A 14,560-nucleotide genomic window follows, 5' to 3' on the forward strand; every position below is an offset into this window, starting at 1 on the left:
CAGAAGTAATGTATTGCACTTCACAGCCTTTCAGTGGCTCAGATGTCTGTGTAATAAAAATGCAGGTTCGTCTCACGAGCCTGCAAAACAGAAAGCTAATATCCCTTTCAATCATGTGACTCTGATATCACGGACTACCATTCAGAAGGATACCAGTAGAGCCATACTGTAGATCTAAATGCTCAAAGCATTTGCAAAAACTGTAACTAACAGTTTGCATGCGCTTTGTCAATACAGCCAGGAAGGTCATTTGCTCAAAGCATCCTGCAGAGATTTCCATTTGATTATATTTTGTTTTGCACTTCGCTCTGTGCTATTTGCTCACTGTTGAGAATCTTTTGCCGTTTGTTAGGAGAATTCTCTGCAGACTAATTTGACCACAGTCTATTCCAAGATTTTTCCCCTCCTGTGCTTCAAGCATCATTGTGCCTGTCACTGATGCATCTGTCTCCACTGGTATCTATAAATACCCCCCTTCTCTCCCCTTCAAAAACCTGATTCCCATTGATTTAGTGACCTATATACACATCACCACCATCCTCTGCCTTCCTCTGGCTCTCTGCTCCTTCTATCAATGATCCTCTACTGTCCCCGCCTCTTCATTTCCCCTTCACCTCTGCCATTCTCTCCCTTGAAGCTCAACTTTGGCTACCTCTTCCTCCACCTTCTCCCCTCCTCTTCCAAGAAAGCACAAGGGCTAATAATAGTTCACGATGGAAGCTTGATTCATGACACATGAAAGGGATTTCAACGTACAGAAGAGCAGTGGCTGCTGCTCATCCCTGTATATCAAAGTCTTGTCACTGTAGTAAACTGAGCCTCGGGCCAATCTCTCATGTATGTAAACACTGGGGTAGATGGTTTGATGAAAGGAGTGACCAAAGAGGCACAAATTCAACATGAATCTGGCTGAAATAAGATACAACAATATGACAGATGTATAGAAAGTCTGTCCGTCTATGTGTGTGTAGGGCTATATGAAGGTGCTTTGATGTAATTATGTTGCAGGGAAATGCAAAATAGCATCCTGGAAACTAATGCAATAAACATTTAGGTTGAATACATCACAAACAGCCGTGGATTAATAATGAATAAACCCGTCACAGCTTGGGTTCTGCTGAAATGTGCAGTGAATCATGTGGGATTTATAAATCCCAAACATTTGGTGAAATCCTCATGGAGGTATATTTTCATACTCCTATCATGCTCCCCGTAAACACCTAGAGGCACATTACCTATCAAGTGAAACAACAAATAGCTCAGGCAAACAAAAGGCAGATCTGTGTATGTGCTCTATCGCAGCTGCAAGAGACAGGAACCAGCATGACAGAGGATAAGGTAGCTAGACAGAGAGTGAGATTGGAAGGCATGATTTACTGCCACATCCCCCAAGCTTTGCATACACCTGTAGTGTATAGCACTGTTGACACCCTTCCCACTCCCACCATGCAGGGATAGCATCTCTACTGCAACCCCACACTGACACCTGGTGGCTCCACGAGGCACCAGAACCACCGCCATCAAAACAGGCTCAGCTGTTCTTGTGCCCCAAGGAGCCACCTTGTCATCCTCATACTCATCAAAACATCGCCCCGCTGCAAGCGTTCACGTCACCATTAGAGACAACAAAACATAAAACAGCAGCCTCAGATCGTTTGTATTCTGTCACACAACCAGCAAACCTTGGAAGCAGATGCAGCGACGAGTACTGGAGAAACACAAACTGTCTAACCCTCGGCACAGATGACAACAACAGGAGGTTTCAGGACAGTCAGTTTATTGAACAGCAAATTTTGACAAGGAGCACAATAAGTTATTTGTTGTTTTTTTGTTTTTTTTTCTTTCCATTGCATTGTAAACAATGATTAGGATGACTGTGTTATTCACCACATATATTCATTGACACCCTATGTGTCACTTTGGAGATGGACTGTGGGGTGGGGCTGGGGGTGGGGTCCTTGTTTTATTTAAAGTGCTATAATGCACATTTCCTCTTGGAGGAAGAGTGGCTGTGAGAAGAGCTCGGACCCCAGAGGGTCTCCAAGATCCTGGTTGCATTATTCATACATTGTGTAATGTTGTGTTGACAGGTTGTGTTCAGTAAGGGTTTTTTTTTTTTTTCTGTTCATTTTTTTTTTGTTTGTTTGTTTTTTGTTTTGACAGTGTTCTGTGTGTGACTTTTACTTATTGCATATCAGTGAGCTGGTTCATGAATTTTTCAGTGACTGTGTAAAGCACAAATCTTTAGATTAAAACATAATAAACTCTTCACTAAAATTATAATACATCTTAATATCTAAGTTACATTCTTATATCTGATTCATTTAAAATATGTAGGCGATATACATTTTGTGACTAACTGCTGATGGGTAACATAGTGGACACCATCACATGGGTCTCTTATAGCGGCCTGTTGTCTCAGCCCTACGGATCAAGTTTTACAGACACAGATAAACTTTCCTACAAGACTGAAAAGTTTGTCTCATTCAACATCTCCACTGAAATAAATCAGACTTTGATCCACTTCTGCAAAAGCAGCACAGTTTTCCAAGGGCTTTGTCTGAGCATTGAAGTGGGCCATCCGGTCTTTTGTGCCAAATAATCCTTTGTGCTTTCTTTGATTGTACACACTCTAAGTCATACATTTGGTGTTGAGATCTCCTCTGTGTTAACCTGCCCCCCCGGCCGTGGATGCAGTGCAGAGTGGATGACAGAGGAGTGTGACACATAGAGGGAAGGAGGGGAGAGAGCATGGGTCTGACAATTAAGGAGAAAAATACCGCAGTGTCACACTAAGAAGTACACACCAAGTACAGCACTACACAATCAAACACGCACGCACGCGCGCACACACATACACACAAATAATTGAATGCACAAGGTAAGAGAAAAATTCACAGCTGGGTAGAACAAAACAACTTGCACAACATTTTCAAGATTAAACAAAAAACAATCAAATAGAAATCTAGGAAGGTTGAGGGGCCGGTGTTCAAAAATCAGAATAATAATCTCAACAACACAAAAAATAGGCATTACGATGACAATAACAGCATAAATGAGATGAAGTGGCAATCGGAATGTTGAAAAAACTACAAGAGTAATTCATAAAGTCGAGCTCATACGAGCAGGCAGCTTTTTTTTGTTTTTTTTTTTTGTGGCTCTGTTAGTCATCTATCAACATGGCTGGAGGTGCCAGTCAATGTGGAAGTTCTGCTTTCCCTCCCTGTGACCTATGGCTTCAGTTAAGACTTTGATGACACTGAGATTCACATGCTTGTATATCAGTCAGTACAGCCTTGCTCATATAGCAGACACACCAGGTACAAAGAAGCAACGTTCCAAGAGACAGATGTGAGACTTATGGACGCCAGCAGGGCCCTACCAGGGCCTTGTCCAGAGTGTATTAAGTTTCCAGAACTGTTTGAGCAGTGCCACAGGTCAGTCACTGGAAAACCAACTACAATTCTGACATCATTATAGGAGCCTTCATTTGGTCCTTGTTGATAAAACAGCGGGAAACAGGTTAATGAGATGACCCACCACTTAAACAGCAGATTGAGAGAAAGGGCACCTCCAAAACACCATCCTGGATCTACACTAGTGTTCCCCTTTGCATATAGTAAAAAAACATCCTCGTCAATATGCTGCATTTAAGTTCAAATGATGCTTGTTGCATTAAAACATGTTGCTTCATTTGATATGTCCACATCATCATAACATTGAATCGCCACAGTATGGATTTGGGGGGGGGGGTGGGGGGTGGAGAGGTAGGTGTGCAAATAAGCCATCATGTACAAAACAAACAATAAATCCTAAAACATAAAGTTCATATCATCTGCATATATACAATATAGTTCATGTGGACAATTTGACACAGAAACAGAATGACACATACAAATATAGAGTGCTATACTGCCTATAGAAAGGAATATTCATAAATAGATCTCACTCCCACAAACGGTAATACACCGAAAAGTTGCATCACACATCTACAGTGCAACAGTACGACTGATGAGCTGCTTTAACAGCGGGAGCGAGGAAGGAATGTGATTATACATGTCAAAGTCACCTTGATCTCTGGCGAGGTAAACCAATGGCAGGGCTTCAGTGTTATGATGGAGAAACAGTAAGGACAGGGCTGTTTTCCCCGGCAGCTTAAAGCAAAGAAAACCTCAAAAGCAAAAAAGCAGAGATGTTTGGTACTTAGACTGTAGAAAACTCAAAAGATGTTGGTTTGATTTTGTGATAAAGAAGGTTCTTCATTAGCTCTTTGGGTCCTGTCACTGAATTCAAGTTTGGTGAAAAGAGGTGAAACTGAGTGTTAACTCATCCCTAAGCAGGATGTAAGGAGACAGAAGTACTCCAGCTAAGGTCTCACTCGCCCCTGTATATGTGAGTGTGCTCATCAGGCCTCAGCAGGTGATGTCTGACCATTTATCAGTATAACTACTCAGCATCTACTGTTAAATCTGGTATTAAAATTGCTTTCTGCCCATTTAGTGTTTGAAGCTAATGCTATCATCTGAATTCACAATGAATCCCACAGATTAAGACTGCTTCTGCACTGCACTCAGTAGACTGAAGTTTTAAAGCGCAGTGCACTTTCAGTGATGCCAAAGCAGTAGTTTTTTTTCATCATCCTTCAAAAGAAAAGCCCCTACTGTGACCTCAAGTACTACGTTTACCATTTTCAACCCTCAAAAAAAAAAAAAAAAAAAAAGACAACTTTTTGTGACTGAGTGGACATGAAACAATGTGTACACACAGATTGGTCTTGCATAATGCCCAAATAGTGTACACTGTCTATTCAGCCTATTGGTCAGGATACAGAGCTGTCTTTCACAGAGGCAGAACAGTGGAAGTGTTGTGGTAGTACTGGATATCAGATGGAACCTGATCTACTTAAAAAGCCAAGGCAATCAAAGTCTGCTTGGAACTGAATGGCTGAGTTCATTACAACCACTTACAGGAAGGGATGTGGCTTCTCAGGAAAGATCACAGGGGGTGTGCAGTTATCGCATCAACACATTCCCTGGCTCTTTGACTGAAACAGAGGCGTATATTTTTGCTCTACTTCTAAGTATACTGTCTTCTATTAAAATGTACGTTCTGGGGAAAATTTAAAGTAGCATTTCAGTAAATCGTCTAATCGGGCTAATAGTCTCAAATCTATGTATGTTATATACATTTAATTTATCTAGTTAGAGTTTATTATTTTTGGTAGATCACAAAAGTACTGTCAGGCTTGCAGCAGCTGCAGTAACCAAGGACAGCACGTCTACTTTAAAAATTCAACAATCATAAAATTTGCTATAAACATAAAATAATATTTCTTTAAAACTGATATTTGTGGCTTCATTCCCAGAGAGCAAGCTGAGCCCGCCTCCTGGAACTTTGTGTGCCACCACAGGCAGCTTGGCAAACAAAGGCTCCCTCTGAAACTATTACAACATTCAACACAACAAATTTGAAAACAAAATAAACTGATTGGTCACGCTTTGACCCATTGAAAACTTCTGTCGGAATGAGATGAATCCTCACACGGTTAAAGTAATGCATTATGGGAGGGAAAGGCAGAAAGGAGGTGCTTCTTAGTTGTCTTTTTTAGGCAAGAAGCTGAGGATGAATTCACCCACGCCCAGGAAATAGACCACCTGGGCGATGCCAAACAGAGGTGCAATGACCAAGGCTCGACAGTAGGCTCCCTTCAGGAAAGCTGTAGGACCCTCATTACGCAGGATTTTCCTGGAGAGCGAATGAAAGCTCATTATATGATCTGAAATATGCTGCCAGCAGTAGTTACGTGTCGGTTGATATGGATATCACACACGCCGAAGCAGTGAAGGCATATTGAGGTCACCTGATACAGTCAGTCACTCCACTGTACGTGTCTTCTGTGCTGCCTCTATTCAGGGACTGCAGTCGAGTCTTTATCACTGCAACACACAGAACCCAGGTGAATACAAACCATCAGGTATTAGTGCATGCACCGATTTAGCAATGTTAATGCTCTCGCTGCTCACCATCTACAGGATTGACAGCAACGGCTGCTGTGCTCCCTGCAAGGCAGCCTGATATAAAGGACACGTAGAAAGGAGCGGGGCCATCAACTCCCCTTTTGCCCAAATGATTCAGATTGGCAAAAAGAGGGAAATAGATGATGGAAAAAGGGACATCCCTACAGAAACATAAAAATCAGACAGATAATCACAGTAGGCTCTAAGAAGTTCATTATAGATGGTTTTTAATTCTACTCCTGGACAGCCAGATGTGTTTTACCTGAGCAATGTGGCACCAAGGCCTTTATACAGACCAGCTATGCCCTTTTCCCTCAGTAATTGCTTTGTGAGCTGCATGGCTGTTGGGGACTTGGTTTCCACAGCACCTGCTGCCACTGTCTCAGGCATCAGCTTCCTCTGAGCCGCTGAGGAGCACAGCACAAACAGCATTACTATTAGCAGACCCGCAACTTAAAGTTACTGGAAAACAAAAGCAATGATTACATATCACTGTGGACAGACATTCTGGATATAAGAACACTAAGAAGAAACTGCAACAACTCATTTCTCATGCCTTATGTGACCACACGAGGCCGCTGTTTCTCTAGATTAAGACATACACTTCAGTCTTTGCTGTACCACCATCTGGATTGCAATCACTCTTACCGATTCGTCCAGCGTCTTGGAGCTGGATTTTCAACATCTCCATAGGAGTTGTGACAATAACCTGCAACAAAACCAAATGACATCAACATATGGACATTCTGAACACATCAATTTAATACACAAAATACATGTCCAGTAAGTAGTTGGCATTGATTAGCTGAAGGACAACATTTCTTTTCCTCTGTAATCCACATAGTAGTAGCAAATTAACTGGATTAAGGCTGAGGTGGCCATGTTCTCAGATGCAATCTTAATCCAAGGTCTGCTACATTTAATCTAATCACACTCCTTGGGCTTGAAGCCTTTGCCCTCATTGACAACAGGCATTTCCCTCTGACTCACTCACTCAGTGCACATTGCCAAGCACTCTAACAATGTCTTATCTGGTCACTTACATCTAGCTGCCAATGTAGAGCCTGCTAACAGGACAGCATTTCAGTAATTAGAAATCATTCATGAAAATGGAATATCACAGGCCACATTCAGATCACAGATAACAGAGGAAATTCACATCGACCAACTGCAGCAGCCGCCTCTCTTTAAATGTGGCGATGCCTAATGCCTGCCAGAGGCAGTGACAAATAAGGCAGTGGCTGAGCTGCAGTGGTGTTGCATGAGCTGACAGCGGCAGTGCTAAAGGTGGCGATTCCAGATGGAGAACAGGAGGATGCAACTAATTGAAGCATCCGGCTCACTCACTCACCTGGCAGGTACCTGCCCCGCACCCAGCCAGCATCTCCTTCAACAGAGTGAGTTTTCTGAGGAAAAGGAAAAGACAAACGCATGATTAAGCAAAAGCACCCACAACTCTGTCGGTGTGAGAGCCATTCAACTTCCTTTCCTAAGTTGACGTAAGTTAACGTCGAAATAAGTCAGCACCCCTTGCACAAGTAATGATAATCTTTGGCAGATTAATAATTAACAAGGTGAGCTGCTGGCGCAGACAAATCAATCATTCATCAGCCTCCGTGTTTGTCACCATAGAGACGAAGCTAGATGCCCTCAGGTTTATCTATGATGGTTGATAAAATTTCGATCCATGATAACATTCCCTCTGCTGTCACACATTCAAGTGGTTCTGTATTTTTAAACCAGACAATTAACAAACCACTGTCAAATGCTTAGTGGCTTGGTGGTGAGTGGTGGAGGATTAACTGGAGCCTTGGTGAAAATACAGACAGCTAATGTGTCAGGTTACATGTTAGTAAACATGCCAGTTAATCATGGTGGGAATGAGGAGAGTGGGTGTGTTTCAGTCAGCCTGTCAGCACTTTCATGTCTCACCCATCCTTGGAGAGGTGATGCCGGAAGAAGTCGTTGGCAGCCAATTTGATGGCTTTTTCTGGCGTGACTAATGTTAAGTTAACCGCTGCTCCTGAGAGGATGAAAAGGATGCAGGCCAAAGAAGAGGCAGACAGAAGGAAAAAGAAAAAGAGAGGAGCGAAAGAGAGCGCATGAGGCCATCCACAGTGGAAGCTTAATTGCCTGGACTGAGATAAATCCTCCTATTTGATGTCTGCAGCTGGAAGTAAGGATCTTGTGCTAACAAACACATTTCTGTCATTAAAGCGAAAACTTACCTCGATACATCCCGAAATATCCCTCTGACCGAATGGTCTTAATAAGGCAATCTGACCTGAAACACAAATGCAGTGGCACGTTTGTCAAACAGTTGCCTGGATGACAATCTAGATAGTGCTTCTACTTTTATACAATATCCCTGCGTAAAACAGAGAAATTTCATACATGCTGGTGTAGAGGCGAGATCCATTTTGCTGGTTTTGCAACCGAGTCTTGGCCAGGTCAATGGGAAACACACAGGTCACTCCAATTAGGCCGGCGATCCCCCCATTGATCAATTTGGCAGGCAGACTGCATGAAGGTGAACAATAGAACAAATAGATGACACGTGGAAGAACAATAGATGAAAACACGGTTTCAGTGCCGATTTTTCTGTTCAAAACTTTTGAAGTCATTTCATGGTACAACTCACCTGATCTGCTTGTCAGCCATTTATCTCAAGCCCCGTTTCGTCAAAGTGCCAATTTATCGGTTAGCCGGTCACTCAGTTGTCGTCTTTGCGTTTGGTTGTTTGTTACAGTAATGCGTTGCTGTTCAGGTGGTAGTTTTGTAGTATTCTTTGTCCAGCCGTGTCCTTGCAGTTGTTGTTAGATTAAGTCAGGGGTTATCTGTAGAAAAAAATAGTAAGAGAGATGTTCTTATTAGATGACTAAAAGAATCATTCCAACAAAGATCAATATATTTCAAAAATGTTGTTCTCACAAGCATTACATGACATTGACTTTCTTTTAGTAACAGGATGATAATAAATGGCAAAGAGTGTCAATACCAGTTTAAACCCCCAAACTAATATCAGTTAGTTAGAGTAGTGACTACGACATGCTTTCTTTATGAATTAGTTTTCAAGTTAATACTTTGGTCTATAAAATGTGGAATTGCCAAACATTTGTAGTTTGCTAAAGGCCGGGTTAGTATGGTATACAAATCTATGGAAACTTACAATAAATACATTCACAGCAGAAACGAAAAAGAGCTAGAAATCCCGAAAAAAATGGAAATGCAACCCACACAACCCAAACAGCCAAAAGCTTTTCAGAAACCAACATGAGCCATCAGTGCTTTTTATTTATTGATTGATTATTAAATCAGATGTCAGACTTAAGTGCTGGCGTGTGGTGTTCAGGTACGTCATTGAAAAATGCTGTGACTTTCAATTCATTCCTTCACAGTGGCACCCATGGATTACTAAGACAATACCTTAGAGGTGACAACATCTCAGAGTTTGTCCTCAGTTCATGGTCATTTAAGACAAAGAATAAGAACTGAGAAACTGGAATGATGGAACACCTGCTATTCTGACTTTCCTTCAAAAACCTATGATCAGATTAGTTGTAACAAATTTTTGTCAATTGATTACACGAGTCAAGTCAATTGTATATTTCCCAAAACTCTGCTCCTCTTTAGATAATCCATGTGAATGAGCCGCATATAAATAATGGCCGTGATGCATAATTGAGATCCAATGCTGACAGCCTGCTTGTAATAGCGCTGTAGAGCCATCACTAAAGAAGTACTTTCTGCTAAACACCTGGAACATCTGCATGCCACGTGTGTCCTTGAACGCTCATGTTTTATGCATAAGCTCTTTCAGCGTGACGCTGCAGTCACACAGTGGACATTTTTTCTTCTATGTGCAAGACACAACAAGAACTTTGACAACATTGTTAATGTTGCTGAGATGCTACCTATTTTTGGTACAGTAACACAGTGCCCTCAGTGTGAAAAGATGCTTCCCATTTCCCCTTTCAGTTTCTCCACCCCCTCCATCCACCAATCACAGCCGGCCCCTGCTGTTGCAACCCGCCTCCTCCTCTCTCCTCCACAACAGCCCTCCCCCATCATTTCTCTCAGTCACGAGTCACGACTCTTAAATGCTGCTTTTCTGTCTCAAACATTTGCTGACTTGTGTATTCCTTTGTGAAGCGTGTGTGTTTGCGTGTGCGCGCGTGCACTCGAATGACACCAATATCACATCAGTTCCTCAGGATGTCTTTCAGAGAGACTGCACAGCTTGCATGATGTTTAGGTTTCTGATAGCAATATCTCTGCATGAGTGCAGCTTTGCACTGGTGTGTTTGGTTTGGATGGGGACTTGAGGCCCTTACTGGGTGCTCCATAGGTGGTTTTTGAGGTGGGGGGGGGGGGGTTGTTGTTAGAGTAGGTCAGAGAGGCCTCTCTGGTCTCTGTTGGTTCTGTGTTTCCCTCTCAGCTCTTCACAACTCGCCTCCATCACCTGTCTATCTCTAATTCACCATGTCTCATCGAGTAGTGACACTTTAACCCACTTTTTTTATGCGACTGCATGCTACTTTTGTTTCCCTATTTCCTGCCATTGACTTCCCCAAGAATAGTGACAGCACTTGCTAACTCCGCATTTAGCACTCTGGTTTCCTTTTGAAATCATCATTTTTCAGAGGATTATATGCTCTCTCTCTGTGTCATGAGACTGAGACGAAAATGTATGAACAATAGGAAGCACAGCAGACTCACATGAGTTACCCATCAAACTGACGTCTCTCTTCATCTTTATGATGCCTACAGCTTTACTTTTCCACTTCAGTCTGTCTGTGTCTACACCAGGGCATTTATTTGACCCTCAGTTACTGGCTGTAGTGTCTTGTCGTGACAACTGGGGTTTGTATGGAAACAACTGGCTCCAGTGTGCCATCGACAGCATAGTGGCATCACTCATCAACTGGATCCCCTGGGAATTCCTTTTATTTTCTCAGAAGGGGAGGCAAAAACACACCATTCAGAAACTGCAGGGGTCACACCAATCTCTGCAGACCCCATAACCAAATCACCTTAAAGCCATTTCAGTTCAGTCAGGTCATTTTTAAATGAACTCATGGGGAGTTACCTCTGAACAGACATGGTGAGTACACCAAACAGGATTAAAAGTGCCTGAAAAGCTTCTTTCTCCAACTACAACTGAAATGTCTGGCTTTCTCTTTCACTCTCACACACACACGCATGCACATTCACACAGAGGTCATATATTGAGTTTGTACCTGCAAAGCTGATAAAGACTGATGAGTAAACAATAGACAAGGGTATTGTGCAACCTGCAGAACCTTGGACCTAAAACTTAAAGCAGTCACTGGATGCACTTGATGAAAGAGCTAGAAGAGAGACTGGAAACTAATATAACGGCTCTATTCTAACCCTTGTTCATCATTTCAACGTGAACCCTGAGGCCATAAACACTCTCACTTACAAATGTACGAGAACCTCGTCAGTACAGCAACGGGGAGTATTTCGAAATCCTGTAAAAACATAATTTCATTGACGTGTTTATGGGCCAGTATTTAAGACTAAATGCTCAAGTATTGAATGCAAGGATCTGCTGTGTAAATCAATTTAATCTCACAAAAGGTATGGCAGAGGGTGTGGTCGTGTAATGAATTAAATAACACGTCAGTGACAGCACATGCAATACTTAGGATAGTAATCTATGAAATTGTTCCTGCTGTATTTTAATCCTCCTGAATGGGAAAAAAAAAAAAAACATTATGTAAGTGAATATAATATTTAGAACACATGGTCTCAAATGCAGATGCAGATGACGATCATAGCCTAAAACAATGACAATAATCTTTCACACCCATTGATTCCCTCTAAAAAACTGTTTTTAATCTTAATATTTTGGGTGGTTAGGTAAATGCAAGTTTCTACTCAGTTCATAAATGCTCTAAAATCAAGAAAACAGCTCTTTTTTTTCAACACAGGTTGTATAATCGAGATGCCTCAAGAAAAGGGTCAATGCTATAAATGGCGTGCATGCGATTATTCGTTTTAATTAATCTGCTCCATGACATCTCATGTAAACTCAGGAAAAGATAAGCATAATTCTGCAGCTTGAATAAACATGAAAATATACCCAAGTTTGTTTAAGATGCAAAACTCAATGCAAATGATAGTTGTGTAATTCAAATCAGACACATGTACCTTATCAGAGCTCCTTGGCTGGCTTTCTGCCTGGAGTGCCAAACAGAGTAAAGGTCTCGCAATTGATAGCAGTTTTTAGTGGCTATAGACATGTAGTCAACACTCAACTCACGTGACTACGGGCCAGTTACTAAATGAAAATCACCCAGGCCCTTCCTCCTAGGCTTAGAGAAGAGGCTGCTGTTACTTACCAGTCCATCTGTCTCCCATGAACTGGTTTGCTTACCACTGATCCACCGAGGTCTGTTTCAGACACAAGCTTGTTCCTTTATCAGATGTCGAGTATAAGTACAAGCTGCAGTGGCACAGAGGCCACATCAAATATAAAAATTCAGTCTGTCCACTGTTACTTTGCCTCTCGAGCCTTTACTTTCTTTAGTTTTACAGGTCTAGTTTATCAGTTTGTATTACAGTACACGTCTTACTTTTAATGTGATACTGTCTTTTTGTATTTTTGTTGCATGAATTGTTTGGGAAAAATAATAATAATAGTGGTTTAAAAGATGTAGTCTAAATTTGTACAGCACTGCAGAAACAAGGGATGAATTTTGTGGTGTCACAGATAAATCTGATTACTATTCCCTCTTCCTTACTGCATCAGGATTATAAACCTAATACGTACTTATGAAAGCTCTCTCACAATCTCCATTTACAACCAGTGGAGTTATGATCTACACACAGCAATGCATTTCCCACATACGTGCTCTACTCTGAGTTTATGTTGCAGCCATTATACATGCAAAATTACACATTGTTGTAATCCTCGGCTGTAGATCAGATATAATATGCTGGGTCTAATTTTCAGCCAGAAAAACTAACCCCCCCCCCTCCCGAGAAGAGGGATGGTGCAGGGTTCAGTCCCTCCTCCGACACCACAGGTATCCCCTGTGGCCCAGTTTCTAGAGTCAACTGGGACTTGCCTCTTGTATCTATCCTTTATTCGCCTTCATCTCAATTTTCCCGCAGCCAATCATGTAAGAGAATTTTCTTTAGAGAAAAAGCCAAATGTGGCATTTGGTTACAATCTCCAAATTTCAGGAAGGCCTTGAACGTCTGGAACTGAAAGGAGCACAGTGTCTCCCCCGCATCTTACATTTCCATTCAGTGCATGTATACCAGTGACATTTAACACTGCCTGCCCCTGAGATTTGAACTACACGCAAGTAGTCCCGCATGATTCAATAAATATCTTACACAGTTGTTGTTTTGCGACATAGTATTGCAAGGTTGTAAAGCCTTGCAGCCAAAAAGGTACCAGGTTTCAAATGGAAAGCACCAGATGGGTCACCTTACACCCCAGGATGGCTCCCTTCATCAATTATTCCAAGGCTGCAGGAATGCTTTATTACACTGCTTGGCCTCACCATAATCCATCTACTACTACCAGCACACAGTGGAAAGAGGCTGCTGCTTTGAAAAAGCATCAATAGCTGAAGATATTCATGCACGGCTTGCATGTTGGGAAGCAGCTAGGTGTTTGCTTTGGAGGAGCCCGAGGCCTGAGCTGGATGAAGGATGTGAGAAAGAGACCGCAGCAGATTGTTGAAAGCTCAGTTTTGCATTAGTTTGACCCTGCTGAGGCGGCCGTGCGTTAATGTTTAACCTGTCAGATGGCGCAGCTTCACCTCCTCCAAACGAAAAGGAGGTGGGTGCAGTCAGCCCCGGGAACGCTGTACCTGCTGACCGCCACATCTGCGTTAACACCCCAGAGACTGCCAGCTGTCCATCAGCCAAACTTCACACACAGCCCGTCGCTGAGGCGGACCGACGGGCCTAACGGTTTCCGTGTGATGATGACATAACGGACAATGATCCGGACTCCGGTCCGGACGGTCACATCCCCACCGTGAATTTGTTCCGCCGCCATAACGGTAATTCCCAGGTGAGATGTTGACGGCTGGAGGCCAATCAGTCAGCTCAGCCGCCCCCATCGCAACCGGAGGCTTTTTATTTGACTTCATCTTACCTGAGCCCGCTCCGTCCTCCGTCCCGGTGCAGCCGAGGGGGCGATATCAGAGCTTCTCCTCTCCGGATCTCAGGCTGACAGAGCGAATGACCGGCTAACCGACCTACCGGCGACACTAGCACTGGATTCCGGCGGAGGGGGAGGCGGAGGAGGCTGCCCGGCGGAGGGGTGGAGGAAACACGGCAGAGGGATTTAAAGGGGAAGGGTCCTCTGGTGGAGTGCAGGAGAACTACAAGGGGCTCCTCTTTATATGCAGTAATGTAAAACTGGGGAGGGGGGGGGGGGTGACGTCATCGTGACGATTCCTCTCAACCCAATGACCTTCAATGTAAAAATAGAAAAATAGCATTAGTGGAGGTTTTGGTATGAAAGCGAGCAATGCAGCAGGAGATGTGATTAA

The 14,560-nt window shown here is 42.8% G+C and overlaps 1 protein-coding gene across 2 annotated transcripts; it reads right to left on the reverse strand.

Moving 5' to 3' along the window:
• Positions 1-2,068: 2,068 nt before the first annotated feature.
• On the reverse strand, positions 2,069-8,851 carry slc25a22a (solute carrier family 25 member 22a). 2 transcript variants are annotated; one of them, XM_029522640.1, is made up of 10 exons: positions 8,659-8,851; positions 8,412-8,537; positions 8,246-8,301; positions 7,950-8,040; positions 7,369-7,423; positions 6,666-6,726; positions 6,280-6,424; positions 6,024-6,178; positions 5,861-5,936; positions 2,069-5,745 (listed from the first exon to the last, which is right to left on the reverse strand). In XM_029522640.1, the coding sequence occupies exons 1-10, from the start codon at positions 8,676-8,678 to the stop codon at positions 5,592-5,594; spliced, it is 939 nt and encodes a 312-aa protein (XP_029378500.1). In that variant the 5' UTR covers positions 8,679-8,851; the 3' UTR covers positions 2,069-5,591. The 2 variants fall into 2 exon arrangements, with proteins under 2 accessions (XP_029378500.1, XP_029378499.1); XM_029522639.1 differs by having other exon boundaries at positions 6,280-6,469.
• Positions 8,852-14,560: the final 5,709 nt, after the last annotated feature.

This window comes from Echeneis naucrates, chromosome 16 (genome assembly GCF_900963305.1).
Source record: "Echeneis naucrates chromosome 16, fEcheNa1.1, whole genome shotgun sequence".
NCBI classification, from domain to species: Eukaryota; Metazoa; Chordata; class Actinopteri; order Carangiformes; family Echeneidae; genus Echeneis; species Echeneis naucrates.

Excerpts from the sequence above, each read along its gene's own strand:
- slc25a22a (XM_029522639.1), bottom strand. The coding sequence starts at position 8,678 with ATGGCTGACAAGCAGATCAG. Across the intron at positions 8,538-8,658 it reads ATGGCTGACAAGCAGATCAG|TCTGCCTGCCAAATTGATCA; the intron begins GTGAGTTGTACC and ends ACCTTCATGCAG. Across the intron at positions 7,424-7,949 it reads CATCACCTCTCCAAGGATGG|AAAACTCACTCTGTTGAAGG; the intron begins GTGAGACATGAA and ends CCTTTTCCTCAG.